Here is a 19,461-nt window from a genome sequence, read left to right on the forward strand (position 1 = left end):
ATAGATGTAATTTAGATTGCTGATTATTTTATAGGTCATCCTGAATAAACATTATAAAAGTATTTTTAAGTGATGAAATGAATATAGGAAGCTAGATGGGGAAATAAGAACAACAAACATCTCATCTTCTTGAGATGTGTCTCTGTGATGCTTTCAATGACTGGAGTATGCTATCCAATTCCTCAAGCGATTTTTAATTTTCTATATGTAAGTTCTGAATTTCCCATACTCCTCTGAGAAAGAAGTCCTCATTCTGAGCACGTTGAAATGCAACATAGTAAAGTGAACTGGCCAATGGGGTAATAACTCCTGGGAAATCTAATTTTAGCTCAGAAAAACAAAAACAAAAGAAATTAAATTACTATTTTACTACCTTCTTGTTCCATATAGAAGGGCATTATAAGGCAGTCTCCAGTAGTTCACCTTAAAAGCTCCTAACATTCTGGTACTTGCTTTTGACCATAGTACGACTCTTCTTTTCCATCCAATCTGTTTGCCTCTTTTTTGTCTTTTGCAGAGGCAGTAAGTTATAACACTAGTACATATAACTGGTGCTTATATTATAGTACTAACTATAACATTAGTACTATAAGTTATAACACTAGTACATATTATACTACCTATCTACACCCTCAGGTAACAGAGAAATGATATTCTAAGTAGAAATTATTTCTACCATATGGAAGTGAATGTTTTTGTGTGTGATGATCTATACATATACTCATATACATGTATTCAAGTGTATATATACACACATATGTATACATATATATACACAGAGAATGTATAGATCAATAGCTTTTAAATGGCCACTTACATTTTAATATGGTCATGCTAAATATGTTCATAAAGAAAAATAATTGAGCCAAATGATGTCTCAAAATTCTTATTTATAGATGAAGAAGAATCATCTAACACTTAACACTGATGCCAATGAGCTAACAAGAGGCAATTTAACAGATGAGATGCTAACTGTAGCAAACAGAATAAATCTAGAAGCTGGGAGACAAATGAAGAGGATGTCACCATGTGCACACAACTGAAGTGATTTTTTTTCCCACAACAATGAAATTATATCCCAAAATTGTGCAGTGCAAATGATGACTAAACTAACACCTTACGAAATCTGTGAATCATCACATGTGAATCACAAAACAAGAATGGAAAGTAGATGACTCTTGCTGTCAAAATAACTTTGGTGTCTTAAATATTACTACCTTATGCATAGTATTCTTAAAAGTGCACTATTAATGTTTAGCTTTATTTAACAGTATTTAACCAGACACGTACCTGTTAGAAACACATTTAGCTCTATTTTTTTTTTCATTGAGTTCACAGAGAAAGCATCACTATACTCTCCTAGGTACAAAATGAAGCTGGACATACTTCTGACTTTCCCATTTTCTGCTAAGAGTATATGGTGAGTGACACAGATATCAGCAATATCAGAATGAGATACAGTCGTTATGAATTGACTAAATCTCTGTAAAAATCTCTTCCCAGGCTATCTATTGCTGCCTAGATCATACTCTCTTCCTTAACAAGAACCACAATAATATCAGGATCACTCTTATTACAAGGAAGTATCAGGTACTAGTTTTAAATTGGGAATAATGTCTTATTCAAACACTTGTACTTTAGAATCAAACAGAAAGAGAGTAAGAGTTCCTGTCCAGTATGGTGGGAAAACAAGCAATTCAATAAGGCTTAAGATAGTACTACACTCCCTAAAACAGAGCACATGCCAGTAAAGATGTCACAAATGTGTTGGGCCTTGTAAGCTACAGGGAAGTCATTGAAGGATTTCGATTAGCAAAGTAATATGATCTAACCCATGTTTCAGCAGCATCCCTCTGGCTGTTGTGTTGAGAATAGACTAAACACTTGGCAGGACACTGCAACAGGTGAGAGATGAGCGTGGTAGTAGATGAGTGAGAGTGGTTTTATTTTAGATATGTAGAGTCAAGATTTGCTGACAGATTAGATGTGGGGTATAAAGACAGAGACAAGTGCATGAATGCCGTTAGGTTTATTGTCTGAAGAACTGGAAGCAAACAGTTGCCATTTCTGAAAGGAGAGAAAATGCCAAAGGAACAAATTTTGGGGGAGTATTAAAAATTTATCCGAGACATATTAAGTTTGATATATATATATTCAACTTACTAGGAGAAATGTCAAGGAGACAATTTAATATATGAGATATGAGTTCAAGGCAAAGATAGGTATTAGAGATATAAATCTGACAGCCATCAGCATATTGGATAGTATTTCAGTCATGAGATCCTCACAACAGTAATGTAGCTAGAAAAAGAAGACGACAACTGAGAACTGAGTATGGAGCATTCCAAAGTTTAAACGTTAGAGAATTTGAAAGATCCAACAAATGAGACAAAAGAAGAATTCATCAGAGATGCAGGAGGAAAACCAAACAAGAGTATTTTCTGGAAGTCAAATGAAGAAATTGTTTCAAAAAAGAGGGCAGGTTTGAGTGATACTGCTAGGTGATGAGGACTGAGATCCGACCAGTAGGCTGAATGCCAGTGGAGTATTAGGGTGAAAGCCTGATTAGCTTGCAGTGGGTCCAAGAGAGAATGGAAAGAGAGTAACAGGAATACTCAGATAACTCCTTCAAGGAATTCCGAAGTAAAAGGAAGGCCAGAAGTGAGATTTTAGTGAGGGGAAAGTATGTCCAAGAGAAGATATTTTAAATATAAGAGAATAAACACCACACTTGTTGGCATATGGAAAAGATCAAGTAAAGATGCCCCAAGCCAAAAAATGATAATAAAGAGGGAGTTCAGGCTTTAAAAAGAGAGAAATCCTATCATTTGTGACAACATGGATGAACCTTGAGTACACTGTGTTTGGTAAAATAACCTAGGTACAGAAAGACAAACACTCTATAATCTCACTTATGTGTAAACTGAAAAATTTAAACTCATAGAAACGGGGCATAGATAGGTTACCAGAAGCTGGAGGGCAGGGTGTTGGGGGAGACGGTCAAAGGATACAAAATTTCAGTTACAGGAAAGGAATATGTTTTAAGATGTCTATTGTACAACATGGTGACTATGTTATTAACAACGTATTATATATTTGAAAATTGCCAAGAAAGCAATTTGAAATATTATCATCAGAAAAATAAGCATGTGAGACTATGCATATGTTAACTGGTTGAATTTAGCCATTCTACAATGTACACATATTTCAAAACATGTTGTACCTGATAAATCTATAGAATACTTGTCAATTAAAAAATAAAATAATTTTAAAAATTACAGTGGTAAAAATCAGGTTCACTCAGGAGACTGATGATAATACAGTAGTCCTGGTTCAAGGAGATCTACCTGAATAGGATTCAATAACAACCAGAAAAGGGTTAATGGGTTAACGGTCTGTATAAAGTTGAATGAAGAGAGAGATTAAATGACTGATTTGGAGAGGCTAAAGAGTAGACACAGGGCAAGTAGAACAGACAGGTGTGGAGGCTCTAGCTGGAGAGAGAAAACAGTTTAAAGCCTTGAAAGTGAACAAAGCTGGGTAGGCAAGATCAAAAGTGAGGTAATGCTAGTTGAAGACTGATGTGAAGGATGGATGCCTTCCATCACACTATGCTATAGATGCTAAAAACCAACTGTATTACAGGGTTCTCCAAGAAACGGAACCAATAGAATTTGTATATATATAGAAGGAGATTCATTATAAGTCACTGGCTCATGTGATTATAGAGGCTGGTGTGTCCAGAATCTACAGTGCTGACCAGTAGTCTGGAGATGCAGAAAAAGGGAGAAAAGAAAAAGGGAGAACTGTTAGAAGCAAAATCTTTCAGAAGAAACCAGATGGAATGTAATGCACAAATAGAGAAATTGGTTTTCACAAGTCACACTGGCAGTTCATTTATGATAATACTAGACAGCCTAAATTGGCACAGATGTAGTTAAGTGAGTTGATATGCCTCAGGAACACATGGAAGCTCTTTATTAGCTATTTCTACATCATTGATAAAATAGGAAACATGGCTACTAACTAAACGAAGCATGGGGAAGGAGAGGAAGGTTTGAGAAGACAGAAATTTTGAAAACAGTCATCTAGGAGACTAGAAAAGTAACCTGGAGACACACTACACTGGGTATACTGGCAGCAGTATATTCGTGCCTAAGTCAGTCATCTGCAGTTATATTCTGGGTTACACAGAGAAACTATTATTACTCCTTTTCCTGAATCACTGATAAGGGTAGAGAGAGAGTAAAATTATACTTCTCTGAGCACTGATTCCTAGGAACTAATATGATATTCTTCTACTCAAAAGTGTTCAATTAACCTAATTTTCTTATTTTTATTTTTTAAATTTTAGATTCAGGGGAAATATGTTCAGGGTTGCTATATGGGTATATTGAGCGACAGTGAGGTTTGGGATATGGATGGTCCTGTCACTTAGGTGATGAGCACAGCAGCCAACGGTAGCTTTTCATCCCATGCTCCCCCTTCCTCCCTCCATCCCCCTATCTAGTAGTCCCTAGTGTATATTGTTTCTATCTTTATGTATATGTGTTTTCAATGTTTAGCTCCCACTTATGAGAATACACAGTATTTGGTTTTCTGTTCTTGCATTAATTCACTTAGAATAATGGCCTCCAACTGTAACCATGTTGCTGCAAAGGACATGATTTCATTCCTTTTTATGGCTGTGTAGTATTCCATGGTGAATATGTACCATATTTTCTTTATCCAGTCCACAATTGTTGGGTGCCTATGTTGATTCCATGTCTTTGCTATTGTGAACAGCTGCAATGCAAATGCGAGTGCATGTGTGTTTTTGATTGAATGAGTTATTTTCCTTTGGGTATATAGTCAGTAGTGGGATTGCTAGGTTGAAGGGCAGTTCTGTTTTAAGTTCTTTGAGAAATTTCTAGAATGCTTTCCACAGTGGCTGAAGCAATTTGCATTTGCAACAAAAGTGTGTAAGTGTTCTCTTTTCTCTGAAGCCCCACCAACATCTGTTATTTTTTGACTTTTTTAGTAATTGCCATTCTGACTGGTGTGAGATAGTATCTGTTGATTTGATTGCATTTATCTGATGATTAGTGATGGTGAGCATTTTTCATGTTATTTTTGCCACCTGTATATTTTTTTTTTGAGAAGTATCTGTCCATGTCCTTTGCCCATTTTTTAATTGCAATATTTGTTTGTTGGTTGGTTTGATTATGCTTTAAGTTCTGGGATACATATACAGAACGTGCAGGTTTGTTACATAGGTATAAATGTGCCATGGTGGTTTGATGCACTCATCAACCTGTCATCTACGTTACGTATTTCTCCTAATGCTATCCCTCCTCTTGCATTCCATCCCCTGAAAGGCCTCAGTGTGTGATGTTCCCCTCCCTGTGCCCATATGTTCTCATTGTTCAATTCCCACTTATGAGTGGGAATATGCAGTGTTTGATTTTCTGTTCCCGTGTTAGTTTGCTGAGAATAATGGTTTCCAGCTTCATCCATGTCCCTGAAAAAGACATGAACTAATTCTTTTTTATGGCTGCATAGTATTCCATGGTGTACATGTGCCACATTTTCTTTATCCAGTCTATCATTGATGGGCATTTGGGTTGGTTTCCAAGTCCTTGCTATTGTGAACAGTGCTGCAATAAACATATGTGTCTTTATAATAGAATGACTTAAAATCCTCTGGGTATATACCCACTAATGGGATTGCTGGGTCAAATGCTATTTCTAGTTCTAGATCCTTGAGGAATTGCTACACTGTCTTCCACAATGGTTGAAGTTTACACTCTGACTGATAGTGTAAAAGCATTCCTATTTCTTTTTTATTTTTTTTTTAGATGGGGTCTCACTCTGTCACCCAGGCTGGAGTAAAGTGGCACTCTCTCGGCTCACTGCAGCCTCCACCTGCCAGGTTCCAGCAATTCTCCTGCCTCAGCCTCCCAGGTAGCTGGGATTACAGGCACATGGCACCATGCCCAGCTAATGTTTGTATTTTTAGTAAAGACGTGGTTTCACCATGTTGGCCAGGCATCTTTGTGGTGTTCTCTGTATTTCCTGAATTTGAATGTTGGCCTGTCTTGCTAGGTTGGGGAAGTTCTCCTGGGTATATACTGAAGAGTGTTTTCCAGCTTGGTTCCATTCTCCCCACCACTTTCAGGCACACTGGTCAAATGTAGGTTTGGTCTTTTCTCATAGTCCCATATTTTTTGGAGGATTTGTTCATTCCTTTTCATTCTTTTTTCTCTAATCCTGTCTTCATGCTTTATTTCATGAAGCTCATCTTCAATCCTTGATATACTTTCTTCTGCTTGATTGATTCGGCTACCGATACTTGTGTATGCTTCACAATTTTCTCGTGCATGCTTCACAATTTTCTCGTGCTGTGTTTTTCAGCTCCATCAGGTCATTTATGTTCTTCTCATAACTGGTTAGTCTAGTAGCAATTACTGTAACCTTTTATCAGGGTTCTTAGTTTCCTTGCATTGGGTTAGAAAGTGCTCCTTTAGCTTGGAGGAGTTTGTTATTACTCACTTTCTGAAGCCTACTTCTGTCAATCTGTCAAACTCATTCTCTGTCCAAAGTTATGTTTCCTTGCTGGCGAGGAGTTGAAATCTTTTGCAGGAGAAAAGGCGCTCTGGTTTTTGGACTTGTCAGCTGTTTTTACTGGTTTTTCCTCATCTTTGTGGATTTATCTTTGGTCTTTGCTGTTGGTGATCTTGGGATGGAGTTTTTGCTTGGTCCTTCTTGTTGATGTTGATGCTATTGCTTTCTGTTCGTTAGTTTCCCTTCTAACAGACCCCTCTTCTGCACATCTGCTGGAGTTTGCTGGGGGTCCACTGCAGGCCTTGTTTGCTTGGGTATCACCATTGGAGGCTGCAGAACAGCAAAAATTGCTGCCTGTTCCTTCTTCTGGAATCTTCCTCCTAGAAGGGCACCCACCAGATGCCAGCTGGAGCTCTCCTGTATGAGGTGTCTGTTGAACCCTGCTGTGAGGTTTCTCCCCATCAGGAGGTATGGGGTCAGGGACCCACTTGAGGAGGCAGTCCGTCCCTTAGCAGAGCTCAAGCACTGTGCTGGGAAATCCACTGCTCTCTTCAGAGCCAGCAAGCAGGAATGTTTAAGGCTGCTATAGCTGCGCCCACAGACACCCCTTCCCGCTGGGGCTCTGTCTCAGGGAGATGGGAGTTTTATCTACAAGCACCTGACTGAGGCTGCTGCCTTTCTTTCAGAGATGCCCTGCCCAGAGAGGAGGAATCCAGAGAGGCGGTGTGGCTACAGGGGCTTTGAGGCACTGAGGCGGGCTCTGCCCAGTCCAAACATCCAGGCAGTTTGGTTTACACTGTGAGGAGAAAACCACCACTCAAGCCTTAGTAAGGTGGACGCCCCTCCCTGCACCAAGCTCGAGTATACCAGGTCGACTTCAGACTGCTGTATTGGTAGCAAGAATTTCAAGCCAGTGGATCTTAGCTTGTTAGGCTCCATGGAGGCAGGATCCACTGGGCAAGACCACTTGGATCCCTGGCTTGAGCCCCCTTTCCAGGGAAGTGAATGGTTCTGTCTCAATGGTGTTCCAGGAGACACTGGGGTACAAAAAAAAAAAAAAAAAAAAAAACCCTCCTGCAGCTAGTTCGGTGTCTGCCCAAATGGTTGCTTTGTGGTGTAGGCACTCGAGGGAATCTCCTAGTCTCTGGGTTGTGAAGGCTGTGGGAAAAGCATAGTATCTGAGCCGGATAGCACCGTCCTTCATGGCACGGTCTCTAATGGCTTCCCTTTACTAGGGGAGGGAGTTCTCCAACCTCTTGAGCTTCCTGGGTGAGGCAATGCCCCACCCTGCTTCTGTTCACCCTCCGTGGGCTTCACCCACTGTCTAACCAGTCCCGGTGAGATGAACCGGGTACCTCAGTTGGAAATGCAGCAATCACCCACCTTCTGCATTGGTCTCACTGGGATCTGCAGACCGGAGCTGTTCCTATTTGGCCATCTTGTCAGGGAACTGGATTATTTGTTTTTTACTCGTTGATTTGTTCAAGGCCCTGTTAGATTCTTGATATTAGACCTTTTTCAGATTAATAGTTTGTGAACATTTTCTCCTACTCTGCATGTTGCCTGTTTACTCTGTTGGTAATTACTTTTGCTGTGCAGAAGCTTTTTAATTAGGTCGCACTTTCAATTTTTGTTTTTGTTACAATGGCTTTTGGGAACTTAGCCATAAGTTCTTTGCCAAAGACTACGTCAAGAAGGGTGTTTTCCAGATTTTCTTCTACGAATTTTATAGTTTGAGATCTTAAATGCAAATCATTAATCCATCTTGAGTTAATTTTTGTATATGGTAAGGTAGGGGTCTAATTTCATTCTTCTGCAAGTGGCTACCCAGCTATCCAAGCACCATTACTTGCATAGGAAGTCCTTTCTCCATTGCTTGTTTTTGTCAATTTTGTTGAAGATCAGATGGTAGTAAGTGTGCAGGCTTGTTTCTCAGTTCTCTATTCTGTTTTATTGGTCTATGTGTCTGTTTCTCCACCAGTAACATGCCATGTTGGTTACTTTCGCCTTATAGTATAGTTTGAAGTCAGGTAATTCTGTGAAAAATGATACTTGTATTTTAATAGGGATAACACTGAATCTATAAATTGCTTTGGGGAGTATGGCCATTTTAACAATATTGATTCCTACAATCTATGAGCAGGAAATATTTTTCCATTTATTCATGTCATCTCTGATTTCTTTCAGCAACGTTTGTAGTTCTCCTTGTAGAACTCCTTCCCATCATTTCTTAGATGTATTCCTAGGCTTTATTTTGTATGTGCATGTTTGTGTGTGTGTGTGTGTGTGTGTGTGTGTATGGCTATTGCAAATGGGATTGTGTTCTTGATTTGGCTTTCAATCTATACTGTTGTATAGAAAAGCTGACTTTTGTTCATTGATTTTGTATCTTGAAATTTTACTGAAATCATTTACCATTCCTAGGGGCCTTTTGTCAGAATCCTTAGGGTTTTCTATGTATAGAATTGTATCATCAGCAAGGGGAGATAGTTTAACTTCTTCTTTTCCTATTTGGATGTTTTTCTTTCTTTCTCTTGCCTAATTGTTCTAGCAAGCACTTTCAGTACTATGTTGAACAAGTGTAGTGAGAGTAGGCATAGTTGTCTTTTTTCAGTTCTCAAAGGGAATGATTCCAGTTTTTTCCCATTCAGTATAACGCTGTGATGTTAGCTGTGGATTTGTCATAGATGGCTCTTAGATATGTTCCTTTATGCCTAGCCTATTGAGGGTTTTTATCATGAGGAGATGTTGGATTTTATTGAGGGCTTTTTTCTGTGTCTATTGAAATTGTAATGTAGTTTTTGTTTTTGATTCTGTTTATGTGGTGAATCACATTCATTGATTTGCATATGATGAACCAACCTTGCATCTCAGGAGTGAAGTCTAACTTGTGGTGAATTAACTTTTGCTGCTTGATAAAAATATGCTGCTGGATTTGGTTTGCTAGTATTTTGTTGAGATTTTTTTTGCCTATGTTCATCAAGAATATTTTGTCCAAAGTTTCTTTTTTGTTGTCTCTGTCAGAGTTTGGTATCAGGATAATATTGGCTTTGTAAAATAAGTTATAAAGAAACTCCTCCTCTTCGACTTTTTGGAATAGTTTCAGAAGGACTGCTATCAGTTTTTTATACATCTAGTAGAATTCTGTATGAATCCATCTGGTCCCAGGCTTTTTTTGGTTGGTAGGCTTTGTATTACTGATTCAGTTTTGAAACTTGTTATTGGTACGTTCAAGATTTTACTTTCTTCCTGGTTCAATCTTAGGATATTGTGTTTCCAGGAACTTATCAATACCCTACAGACTTTCTAGTTTGTGTGCATTGAGGTGTTCATAATAGTCTCTTTGTATTTTGATCTTTTGTATTTCTGTGGGATCAGTTGTAATGTCATCTTTGCCATTTTTGACTGTGCTTATTTGGATCTTCTTTGTTAATCTAGTTAGCAGTCTATCTTGTTTTTCCTTTTGAAAAATCAATTATTGGTCCCATTTATCTTCTTTTTCTGGACGTTTGTGTCACAATTTCATTCAGTTTTTCTTTTATTTTAATTATTTATTTTCTTCTGCCAACTCTGAAGTCAGATGGGTTTTTTTTTTTTTTCCCCTATTTCCTCTAGGTATGATGTTAGGTCATTAATTTAAGGTCTTTCTAACCTCTTGATGAAAGCCTTAGGACTATAAACTTATCTCAGCAAATTTGATTTTAGTAAGTTATGTCTCTATTTTGATCAATTGCAAAGAAAGTTTTTATTTCTGACTTAATTTCATTGTTCACTCAAGGGTTATAAAGAGCTAGTTGTTTAATTTCCATGTTTTTGCATAGTTTTGAGAGATCTTCTTGGTATTAATTTCCATTTTTTATTGCACTGTGGCCTCAGAGTGTGCTTGACATCATTTGTTCACTCAAGGGTTATAAAGAGCTAGTTGTTTAATTTCCATGTTTTTGCATAGTTTTGAGAGATCTTCTTGGTATTAATTTCCATTTTTTATTGCACTGTGGCCTCAGAGTGTGCTTGACATCATTTTTAAAAATTCACTGAGATTTGTTTTACGGCCAACTATACGGTCAATCATAGAATATGTTCCATGTGTAGATGACAAGAATGTATATTCTGTCATTATTAGGTGGAGTATTCTTTGGATACCTATTAGGTCTTATTCATCAAGTATCAAGTTAATTCCATAATATCTTTGTGGAATTTTCTGCCTCAGTGATCTGCCTAATGTTGTCAATGGGGTGTTGAAGTCCATCACTATTATTTAGGGGGCACATAAGTATTTTCCTGTGTCAAGAAAAGCTTGTTTTGTGAATTCGAGTGCTCTTATGTTGAGTCCATATGTATATAGGATAGCTAAGTCATATTGTTTACTTGAACACTTTATCATTATGTTATGGCCTTTTTTGTTCTTCCTGATTGTGGTTAGTTAAAAGTCTATTTTATCTGATACAAGAACTGCAAAACCTGCTCTTTTTTGTTTTCTGTTTGTGTGGTTGTCTTTCTCCATCCCTTTGAGCCTGTGAGTGCCATTACATGTGAGATGTGTCTCTTGAAGACAGCAGACAGTTGGGTCGTATCTTTTTATCCAGCTTGCCACTCTATGCCTTTTAAGTGGGGTGTTTAGGCCATTTACATTCAGGGTATTAGTAATGATATGTGAGATTTTGATCCTGTCATTGTGTTGGCAGTTGGTTGTTTCATAGACTTGATGGTGTAATTGCTTTATACTGTCCGTGGGTTATGTGTTTTAGTGTGTTTTTGTGGTAGCAGGTTTTGATCTTCCATTTCCATGTTTAGCACTCCTTTAATGACCTCTTGTAAGGCTGGTCTGGTAGTAATGAATTCCCTTAGTAGTTGCTTGTCTGAGAAGGATTTTATATTTCCTTTACCCTGAAGCTGAGTTTGGTGGGATATTACATTCTTGGTTGACATTTCTTTACCTTAAAAATGCTGAAAATAGGCCTCTAATCTCTTCTGGCTTTAAGGTTTCTGCTGAAAAGCCTGTTGCTAGCATGATGAGGTTCCCTTTGTAGGTGACCTGACCTTTCTCTCTGGCTGCCTTTAAGTTATTTCTTTTGCAATGACTTTAGTAAATCTGATAACTATGTGCCTTGGGGATGGTCATCTTGTATAGTATCTTGCAGGTGATCTCCATATTTCTTAAATTCTTATGTCTACACCTCTAGCAAAATTGGGAAAATTTTGATGGACCTCGAATGTTTTCCAAGTTACTTACACTCTCTCCTTCCCTCTCAAGAATGCCAATGAGTCATAGATTTGGTCTCTTTACATAATCCCATATTTCTTGGAAGTTTTGTCATTTTTTAAATTATTTTTTCTTTGTGTCTGACTAGTTGATTTAAGAACCAGTCTTCAAGCTTTCAGATTCTTTCCCTAGCTTGGTCTATTCTGCTGTTAATATTTCTGACTATGCTTTATGACTAATTATGAAATTCTTAAAGTGAATTATTCAATTCCAGAGATTCAGTTTAGTTCTTTCTTGAAACGGCTACTTTTTCTTTTAGCTCCTGGATCACCGCACTGGATTCCTTGGATTTCTGGGACTGGGTTTCAACTTTCTCCTGGATCTCAATGATCTTCCTTACCAGTCAGATTCTGAATCCTAGGTCTGTCATTTCATTGCCTTCAATCTGGTTAAGAACCATTGCTGGGAGACTAGTGCATTTGGCTGGAGGTAAGAGGACACTCTGGCTTTTTGAATAGACATATGGAGGGCTGGTGTTCCTTTAACTGTGAGGTAAGTTGAGTATACTCAGTTGGTTTTGTTTCTGGGTGCTTTCAGAGAGCTATAACTCCATACAGAATCTTTATTTGTGGCTGAATTTTTGCCTTAAGCGTCACAAGCACTGTATACTGGCAAAATGTTTTTGGTGTTGTAATTTGGGCTTCTATCCAGTAGGTAGAGTTTGAGTGGTGGCCTGCAGACAGGCCATGTAGCTTCATCTTTCATCTTAGAATTCTCTAGCCTAAAAATTCTGTTTGAATTTTAGTGGCTTGTAAGATAATGTCTAAACACCTGAGTTTGATCTCCACTGGTCTTATGGCTGGGCTTACATGTTCAGTCTTACTTCCTGTCACTCTTGCTGTCAAATTTCAAATCTTAGACATTGTTCAACTACCACAGTTCTCTGACTATAATTTGCTTCTTCCAGCTCCTCTGCTGTTTCCTCTGCCAAAAAGAAAAACTGCTCTTCTATTATCCAGAAAATACATATTTAAACTACATGCCTCATTATATACATATTCTTCTTTGGAAGAGTATCCTGCTTATGTACTATCCTAGCAGGCTACACATTTTCTATTTAGTTCCCATCACATGGTACTGCTAGTCAATTATCTAATTACTTGAATGCATTCTGTAAAGAATTCATGACTCCACAAAAGTGGGAACCATAATCTTCACTAATTTCAGTTGTTGAGTATACAAGACCCGTGTATAGCACACAGCAGTTACTAAAAAATACTACTCTGTTGAGACATAACCAGAATTAATTCACAAATCAAAAACTATTACTTTTTTTTTAATCAAACAGCTGTTGCTACTGGACAGATCAGCAACACCTTAGCAACAAGAAAGAAGAATTATTAGCCTCATACAAATAGTCATGCATTGCTTAACAATGAGAATATATTCTGAGAATTGCATCCTCAAGCAATTTTGTCACTTTGTGAACACTGTAGAGTGATCTTACACAAACCTAGAGGGTATAGTCTACTCTACACCTAGCCTACATGGTGTAGCCTATTGCTCCTAGGCTAGAAGCCTATACAGCATTTACTGTACTGAATACTGTAGGCAATTGCAGCATAATGGTATTTGCGCATCTAAACAAAGTTTTTAAAAGGTACAGTAAAAATGTGGTATAATAATCTTATAAGACCACATTCGTACACTTGGTCCATCATTAACCAAAATGTCATTATGCAGCACATGACTGTACCAAGTTAGTAAGAAACATGAGGAAAAAAATACAAAGAAATAGGCATAAATACACACATGTATACATGCTAAATGCAGTCAGTATTCATCTTCCTTAATATTTTATTTTTTTCAAATTATAACAAAAGCTTTAAAAATAACACAGCATTTGATGGTAAATATTTTACCTTGTTTTATGCCAGCATTTCTTGTAATGTCTGACAGATAGCAGTTTGGCAAAGGATATGATGAAAACATTGGCCAAGGATATGGATTATCACTCTAAAAAAGAAGCAAGACAAATGACTTTAGGAAGTGGTCTAAAATAATATTGAATTTTAAAGCTATCTGAAATATTATTAACTTAAACTGGCTTTTCTTGCTCATAAATTCTACAATTGTTGTCCAATTAACCAAAAGCTATTTGGTACTATACTTCAATATTCCAATGGGTAACCATTAAAACAAGCTGTAACAGAAACATTAAATTAGTACTGAGGACAAACATATGGTAACTTGTAGCAAGCAGAATTGATAATGATAAATTTACTCTTTTTTTTTTTTCCATAAAAGGAAAATTGTAATCTTCAAAAGAAACCTGTGGTTTTTTCCACAAAACTTTTCGTTGTACTGTTAATCATTTCTATCTTATCTTTCCCAGAGTAACAGTCAAAGCAAGAAGGTTCTTAACAACAATGAAAACAAATGAAAAACCTCCATGAGAAACCCATACTTGAATATTGATGGAAGGAGAGGTACTCAATGTTTCCAATAAAATAAAAAATAATATGTCATTTAATAATAAAAGTTAAGTATCATGAACAAGAAAGACATTGAAAGTAAAATATTCAAAGGCACACAAGAAAACTGACAACTTTTTAATAAAACAATACCTACTCTACTACACATGTAAGCAATACTTACCCTACTTTAGCATTCATGACCCCTAGACATCAAAAATATTATTTTAGTTTGAAAGTATTTATTTGCATCCTAAATATTCTCAAGTAATAAGTTCAACTCTGTGATGCAGACATTTAAGAGGTAAAATTTAGGGTGACTTTGAATTGGCTATCTTGCTTCAAAATATGTCAGAAAAACACACCCCACTTCTCTTTGCCCCACACTCACCTTTTCGAGTATCCTTGGAGGCAAAATTCGTTCCAATGGCCCACCAACAAGATTTATTCTAACAAGAACATGATTTCTCTCCACTGATAAGCCATCAATTATAAAGTCCCTGAAAAAAATAAATATATCACCTTTGTCATCCCTTTGATTGAATGTGTTAATTTTTAAATCAAGTCTCTGAATTGTAAAGAAAAAAGGCAGAAATATTTATCAATGTTTTTCTTTTTCTTTGCTTCATTTAACATTTATATTTTTAAGTTTTTTAAGTTCGGGGTACATGTGTAGGATGTGCAGGTTTGTTACATAGGTAAACGTGCGCCATGGTGGTTTGCTGCACAGATCATCCCATCACCCAGGTATTAAGTCCAGCATCCATGAGCTATTCTTCCTGATGCTCTCTCTCCTTCCCAGCTTCACCCTTTAACAGGCCCCAGTGTGTGTTGTTCCCTACCATGTGTCCATATGTTCTCATCATCCAGCTCCCACTTATAAGTGAGAACCTGGAGTATTTGGTTTTCCATTCCTATGTTAGTTTACTGAAGATAATGGTCTCCAGCTCCATTCATGTCCCTGCAAAGGACATGATCCTTTCTATGGCTGCATAGTATTCCATGCTATATATCTATCACATTTTCTATCACTGATGGGCATTTGTGTTGATTCTGTGTCTTTGCTATTGTGAACAGTGCTGCAATGAACGTAAGTGTGCCTGTATCTGTCTAAGAGAAGGATTTATATTATTTTAGGTATATATCCAGTAATGAGATTGCTAGGTCAAATGCTATGTCTGTCTTTAGGTCTTTGAGGAATTGCCACACTGTCTTCCAAAATGGTTGAACTAATTTACACTCCCAACAGCGTAAAAGCATTCCTTGATCTCCACAACCATGCCAGTATCTGTTGTTTTTTGACTTTTTAATAATGGCCATTCTGATTGGTGCGAGATGACATCTCATTGTGGATTTGATTTGCATTTCTCTAATGATCAGTGATGTTGAACTTTTTCTCCTGTGTTTGTTGGCCACATGTACATCTTCGTTTGAGAAGCATTTGGTCATGTCCTTTGCCCACTTTTTAATGGGACTGCTTGCTTTTTTCTTGTAAATTTGTTTACGTTCCTTGTACATGCTGGATATTAGGCCTTGTGAGATCTTTGTCAGATAGCCAGAATGCAAAAAGTTTTCCCTATTCTGTAGGTTGTCTGTTCACTCTGATGATAGTTTCTTTTGCTGTGCAGAAACTTTTTAGTTTAATTAGATCCCATTTGTCAGTTTTTGTGTTTGTTACCATCACATTTGGCATCTTCCTCATGAAATCTCTGCCCATGACTACGCCCTGAATGGCATGGCCTAGATTTTCTTCTAGGGTTTTTATAGTTTTAGATTTTACGTTTAAGTGGGTTTTACATTTATGACAAACCCACAGACAGTATCATACTAAATAAGCAAAAGCTGTAAGCGTTAGCCTTGAAATCTGGCACAAGACAAGGGTGCCTTCTCTCACCACTCCTATTAAACATAGTATTGGAAATTCTAGCCAGGGCAATCAGGTAAGAGAAAGAAATAAAGTACATTCAAATAGGAAGAGAGGAAGTCAAACTATATTTGTAGATGATATGATCCTCTATCTAGAAAACCCCATCATCTCAGCCCAAAAGCTTCTTAAGCTGATAAGCAAAGTCTCAGGATACAAAATCAACATGCAAAAATCGCTTGCATTCCTATACACCACCAACAGGCAAGCCAAGAGCCAAATTATAAATGAACTCCTGTTCACAACTGTCACAAAAAGAATAAAATACCTAGAACTACAGCTAACAAGAGAAGTGAAGGACCTCTTCAAGGTGAACTACAAGCCACTGCTCAAAGACATCAGAGATGACACAAACAAATGGAAAAATGTTCCATGCACATGAACAGGAAGAATCAATATTGAGAAAGTGACCATACCACCCAAAGCAATTTATAGATTCAATGCTATTATTATTAAACTATATTGACATTCTTCACAGAATGAGAAAAATTATTTTAAAATTCACATGGAACCAAAAAAGAGCTTGAACAGTCAACACAATCCTAAACAAAAAGAACAAAGCTGGAAGCATCACACTACCTGACTTCAAACTATACTACAAGTCTACAGTAACCAAAATAGCATGGTACTGCTACAAGAACAGACATATAGACCAATCGAACAGAACAGAGAACCCAGAAATAAGGCCGAACCTCTACAACAATCTGATCTTTTACAAACTTGACAAAAACAAGCAATGAGGAAAGGATTCCCTACTTAATAAATGGTGCTGGGAGAAGTGGCTAGCCATATGCAGAAAATTGAAACTGGACCTCCTCCTTATACCATATACAAAAATCAATGTATTTCTTAAAATACAAAAGCTAAATTCACTTTTCATTTTAAGTTCTCTTTGCTAGACAGCAAAAAATTGATGGAGACATAATGACATTAGTTAAAGAATACTTTCCTAGATCAATATTACTGCATTTAAATAAATGGAATTAGGACATGCATTATTTCTATAGTGACTTCAACAATCATATTTTCAGTCAAGGTTTTCTTAAGTTTTAAACCTGGTACCTTAAATTCAAAATTAAAAAGTCAGGAAACAACAGGTGCTGGAGAGGATGTGGAGAAATAGGAACACTTTTACACTGTTGGTGGGATTGTAAACTAGTTCAACCATTATGGAAAACAGTATGGCGATTCCTCAAGGATCTAGAACTAGAAGTACCATATGACCCAGCCATCCCATTACTGGGTATATACCCAAAGGATTATAAATCATGCTGCTATAAAGACACATGCACATGTATGTTTATTGCGGCACTATTCACAATAGCAAAGACTTGGAATCAACCCAAATGTCCATCAGTGACAGACTGGATTAAGAAAATGTGGCACATATACACCATGGAATACTATGCAGCCATAAAAAAGGATGAGTTTGTGTCTTTTGTAGGGACATGGATGCAGCTGGAAACCATCATTCTCAGCAAACTATCACAAGAACAGAAAACCAAACACCGCATGTTCTCACTCATAGGTGGGAGCTGAACAATGAGATCACTTGGACTCGGGAAGGGGAACATCACACACCGGGGCCTATCACGGGGAGGGGGGAGGGGGGAGGGATTGCATTGGGAGTTATACCTGATGTAAATGACGAGTTGATGGGTGCAGCACACCAACATGGCACAAGTATACATATGTAACAAACCTGCACGTTATGCACATGTACCCTACAACTTAAAGTATAATAATAATAAATAAATTAAAAAAAAAATAAAGTGAACAATTAAGTTGCAAGAAAAAAAAAAAAAAAGAAAATGTGGCACATATACACCATGGAATACTATGCAGCCATAAAAAAGGATGAGTTTGTGTCCTTTGTAGGGACATGGATGCAGCTGGAAACCATCATTCTTAGCAAACTATCACAAGAACAGAAAACCAAACACTGCATGTTCTCCCTCATAGGTGGGAACTGAACAATGAGATCACTTGGACTCGGGAAGGGGGACATCACACACCCACACCGGGACCTATCATAGGGAGGGGGGAGGGGGGAGGGATTACATTGGGAGTTATACCTGATATAAATGACGAGTTGATGGGTGCTGATGAGTTGATGGGTGTAGCACACCAACATGGCACAAGTATACATATGTAACAAACCTGCACGTTATGCACATGTACCCTAGAACTTAAAGTATAATAAATAAATAAATAAATAAATAAATAAATTCAAAATCTAAATGTTACTTGTGAGCAGCTTCCATACTCTGCAGCTGTTAATCTTTTCCTTCTACATAAAACCTAGAGTATCAAGTAATATACTCCATAATAATTTTCCAAGACCTGGCTAAGATGAGACATACTCTTTTTTAAAATTAATTACAGACAGAAAGGCAATGCCAGCTATTGAGTGTGTATTTGACAACAGTCGGCCAAACTGAGGTAATGGCAAGTGTGATTTATTAATGAAAAAAAATTATCAGGATATTACCATAACCTCATTTTGGAAATAATCAGAATTTATGACTATGAACTAACATAATTAAGAGGACAGAGAAAAGAGTGCCTCTGCAAAGGACACAAAATCAAAAATTTTGTTCAATGGGTCATCTTACGATACTGAATTAAAAGGTGATACAGTCTTAAGGAACCATTAATAAAGTTAGGTCTTACCTAAAATTTTATGTACCACATACACGCGTGCACACACACAAGCGCGCGCACGTGCGCACAACAAAAGCAACAGACTTTGAAAGCAGTACTCTGCAAGCACTCTCCAAACACTTCTATCACAATCTTTCTGTGACATTTACACTTTAGTTGCTTTGTATTCTGTTATTTAAATTGATTGGATTTAGAGAGCAGAAAAATATTAAACTATATCAAAAATTACTGTCTTAACGAAACATCATTAAAGAAAACTGCTATTACTGTGTTTTAATTACCCATTTTTACCTGTTGCTCTCTGAAGTCTCTAAGATATTTTCTTCTTGAGCATTTAATAACATTTCAGATACCTGATACTGAGCCTCTAACAGGAGAAGAGTGTCCAGATCACAGCATATCACACTTAATAACCTATGTAAAAAAGAAAAATAAAAGTAGATTGTGTAAAATATGTCCCAAAAGCATAAGTACATCCTTGATGTCTCAAAGTAATACCTGTACATCAAAATATAAATCTTACAGGAAGTATCATTTAGTTATTTCAGATATATTTTTAATCAATTAGAATAGTAATCTCCTCTTCAAAAGTTGTTCTTACTGAGTGTTTTTAAAAGACCATGGATAATTTCTAATCCAGATTTTTAAAAATG

General features: G+C 37.1%; 1 protein-coding gene across 3 annotated transcripts in view; it reads right to left on the reverse strand.

Moving 5' to 3' along the window:
- TBC1D32 (TBC1 domain family member 32) overlaps positions 1-19,461 on the reverse strand; it is a 226,795-nt gene that overhangs the window by 66,186 nt on the left and 141,148 nt on the right. For all 3 annotated transcript variants that reach the window (XM_015137509.3, XM_015137505.3, XM_015137510.3), the window contains 3 exons: positions 19,100-19,222; positions 14,612-14,720; positions 13,669-13,762 (listed from right to left, as the gene is read on the reverse strand). In XM_015137509.3, the coding sequence (XP_014992995.3) occupies positions 13,669-13,762; positions 14,612-14,720; positions 19,100-19,222 (326 nt within the window). The remainder of the gene's footprint in view (positions 1-13,668; positions 13,763-14,611; positions 14,721-19,099; positions 19,223-19,461) is intronic.

Source organism: Macaca mulatta, chromosome 4 (genome assembly GCF_049350105.2).
Source record: "Macaca mulatta isolate MMU2019108-1 chromosome 4, T2T-MMU8v2.0, whole genome shotgun sequence".
NCBI lineage: Eukaryota > Metazoa > Chordata > Mammalia > Primates > Cercopithecidae > Macaca > Macaca mulatta.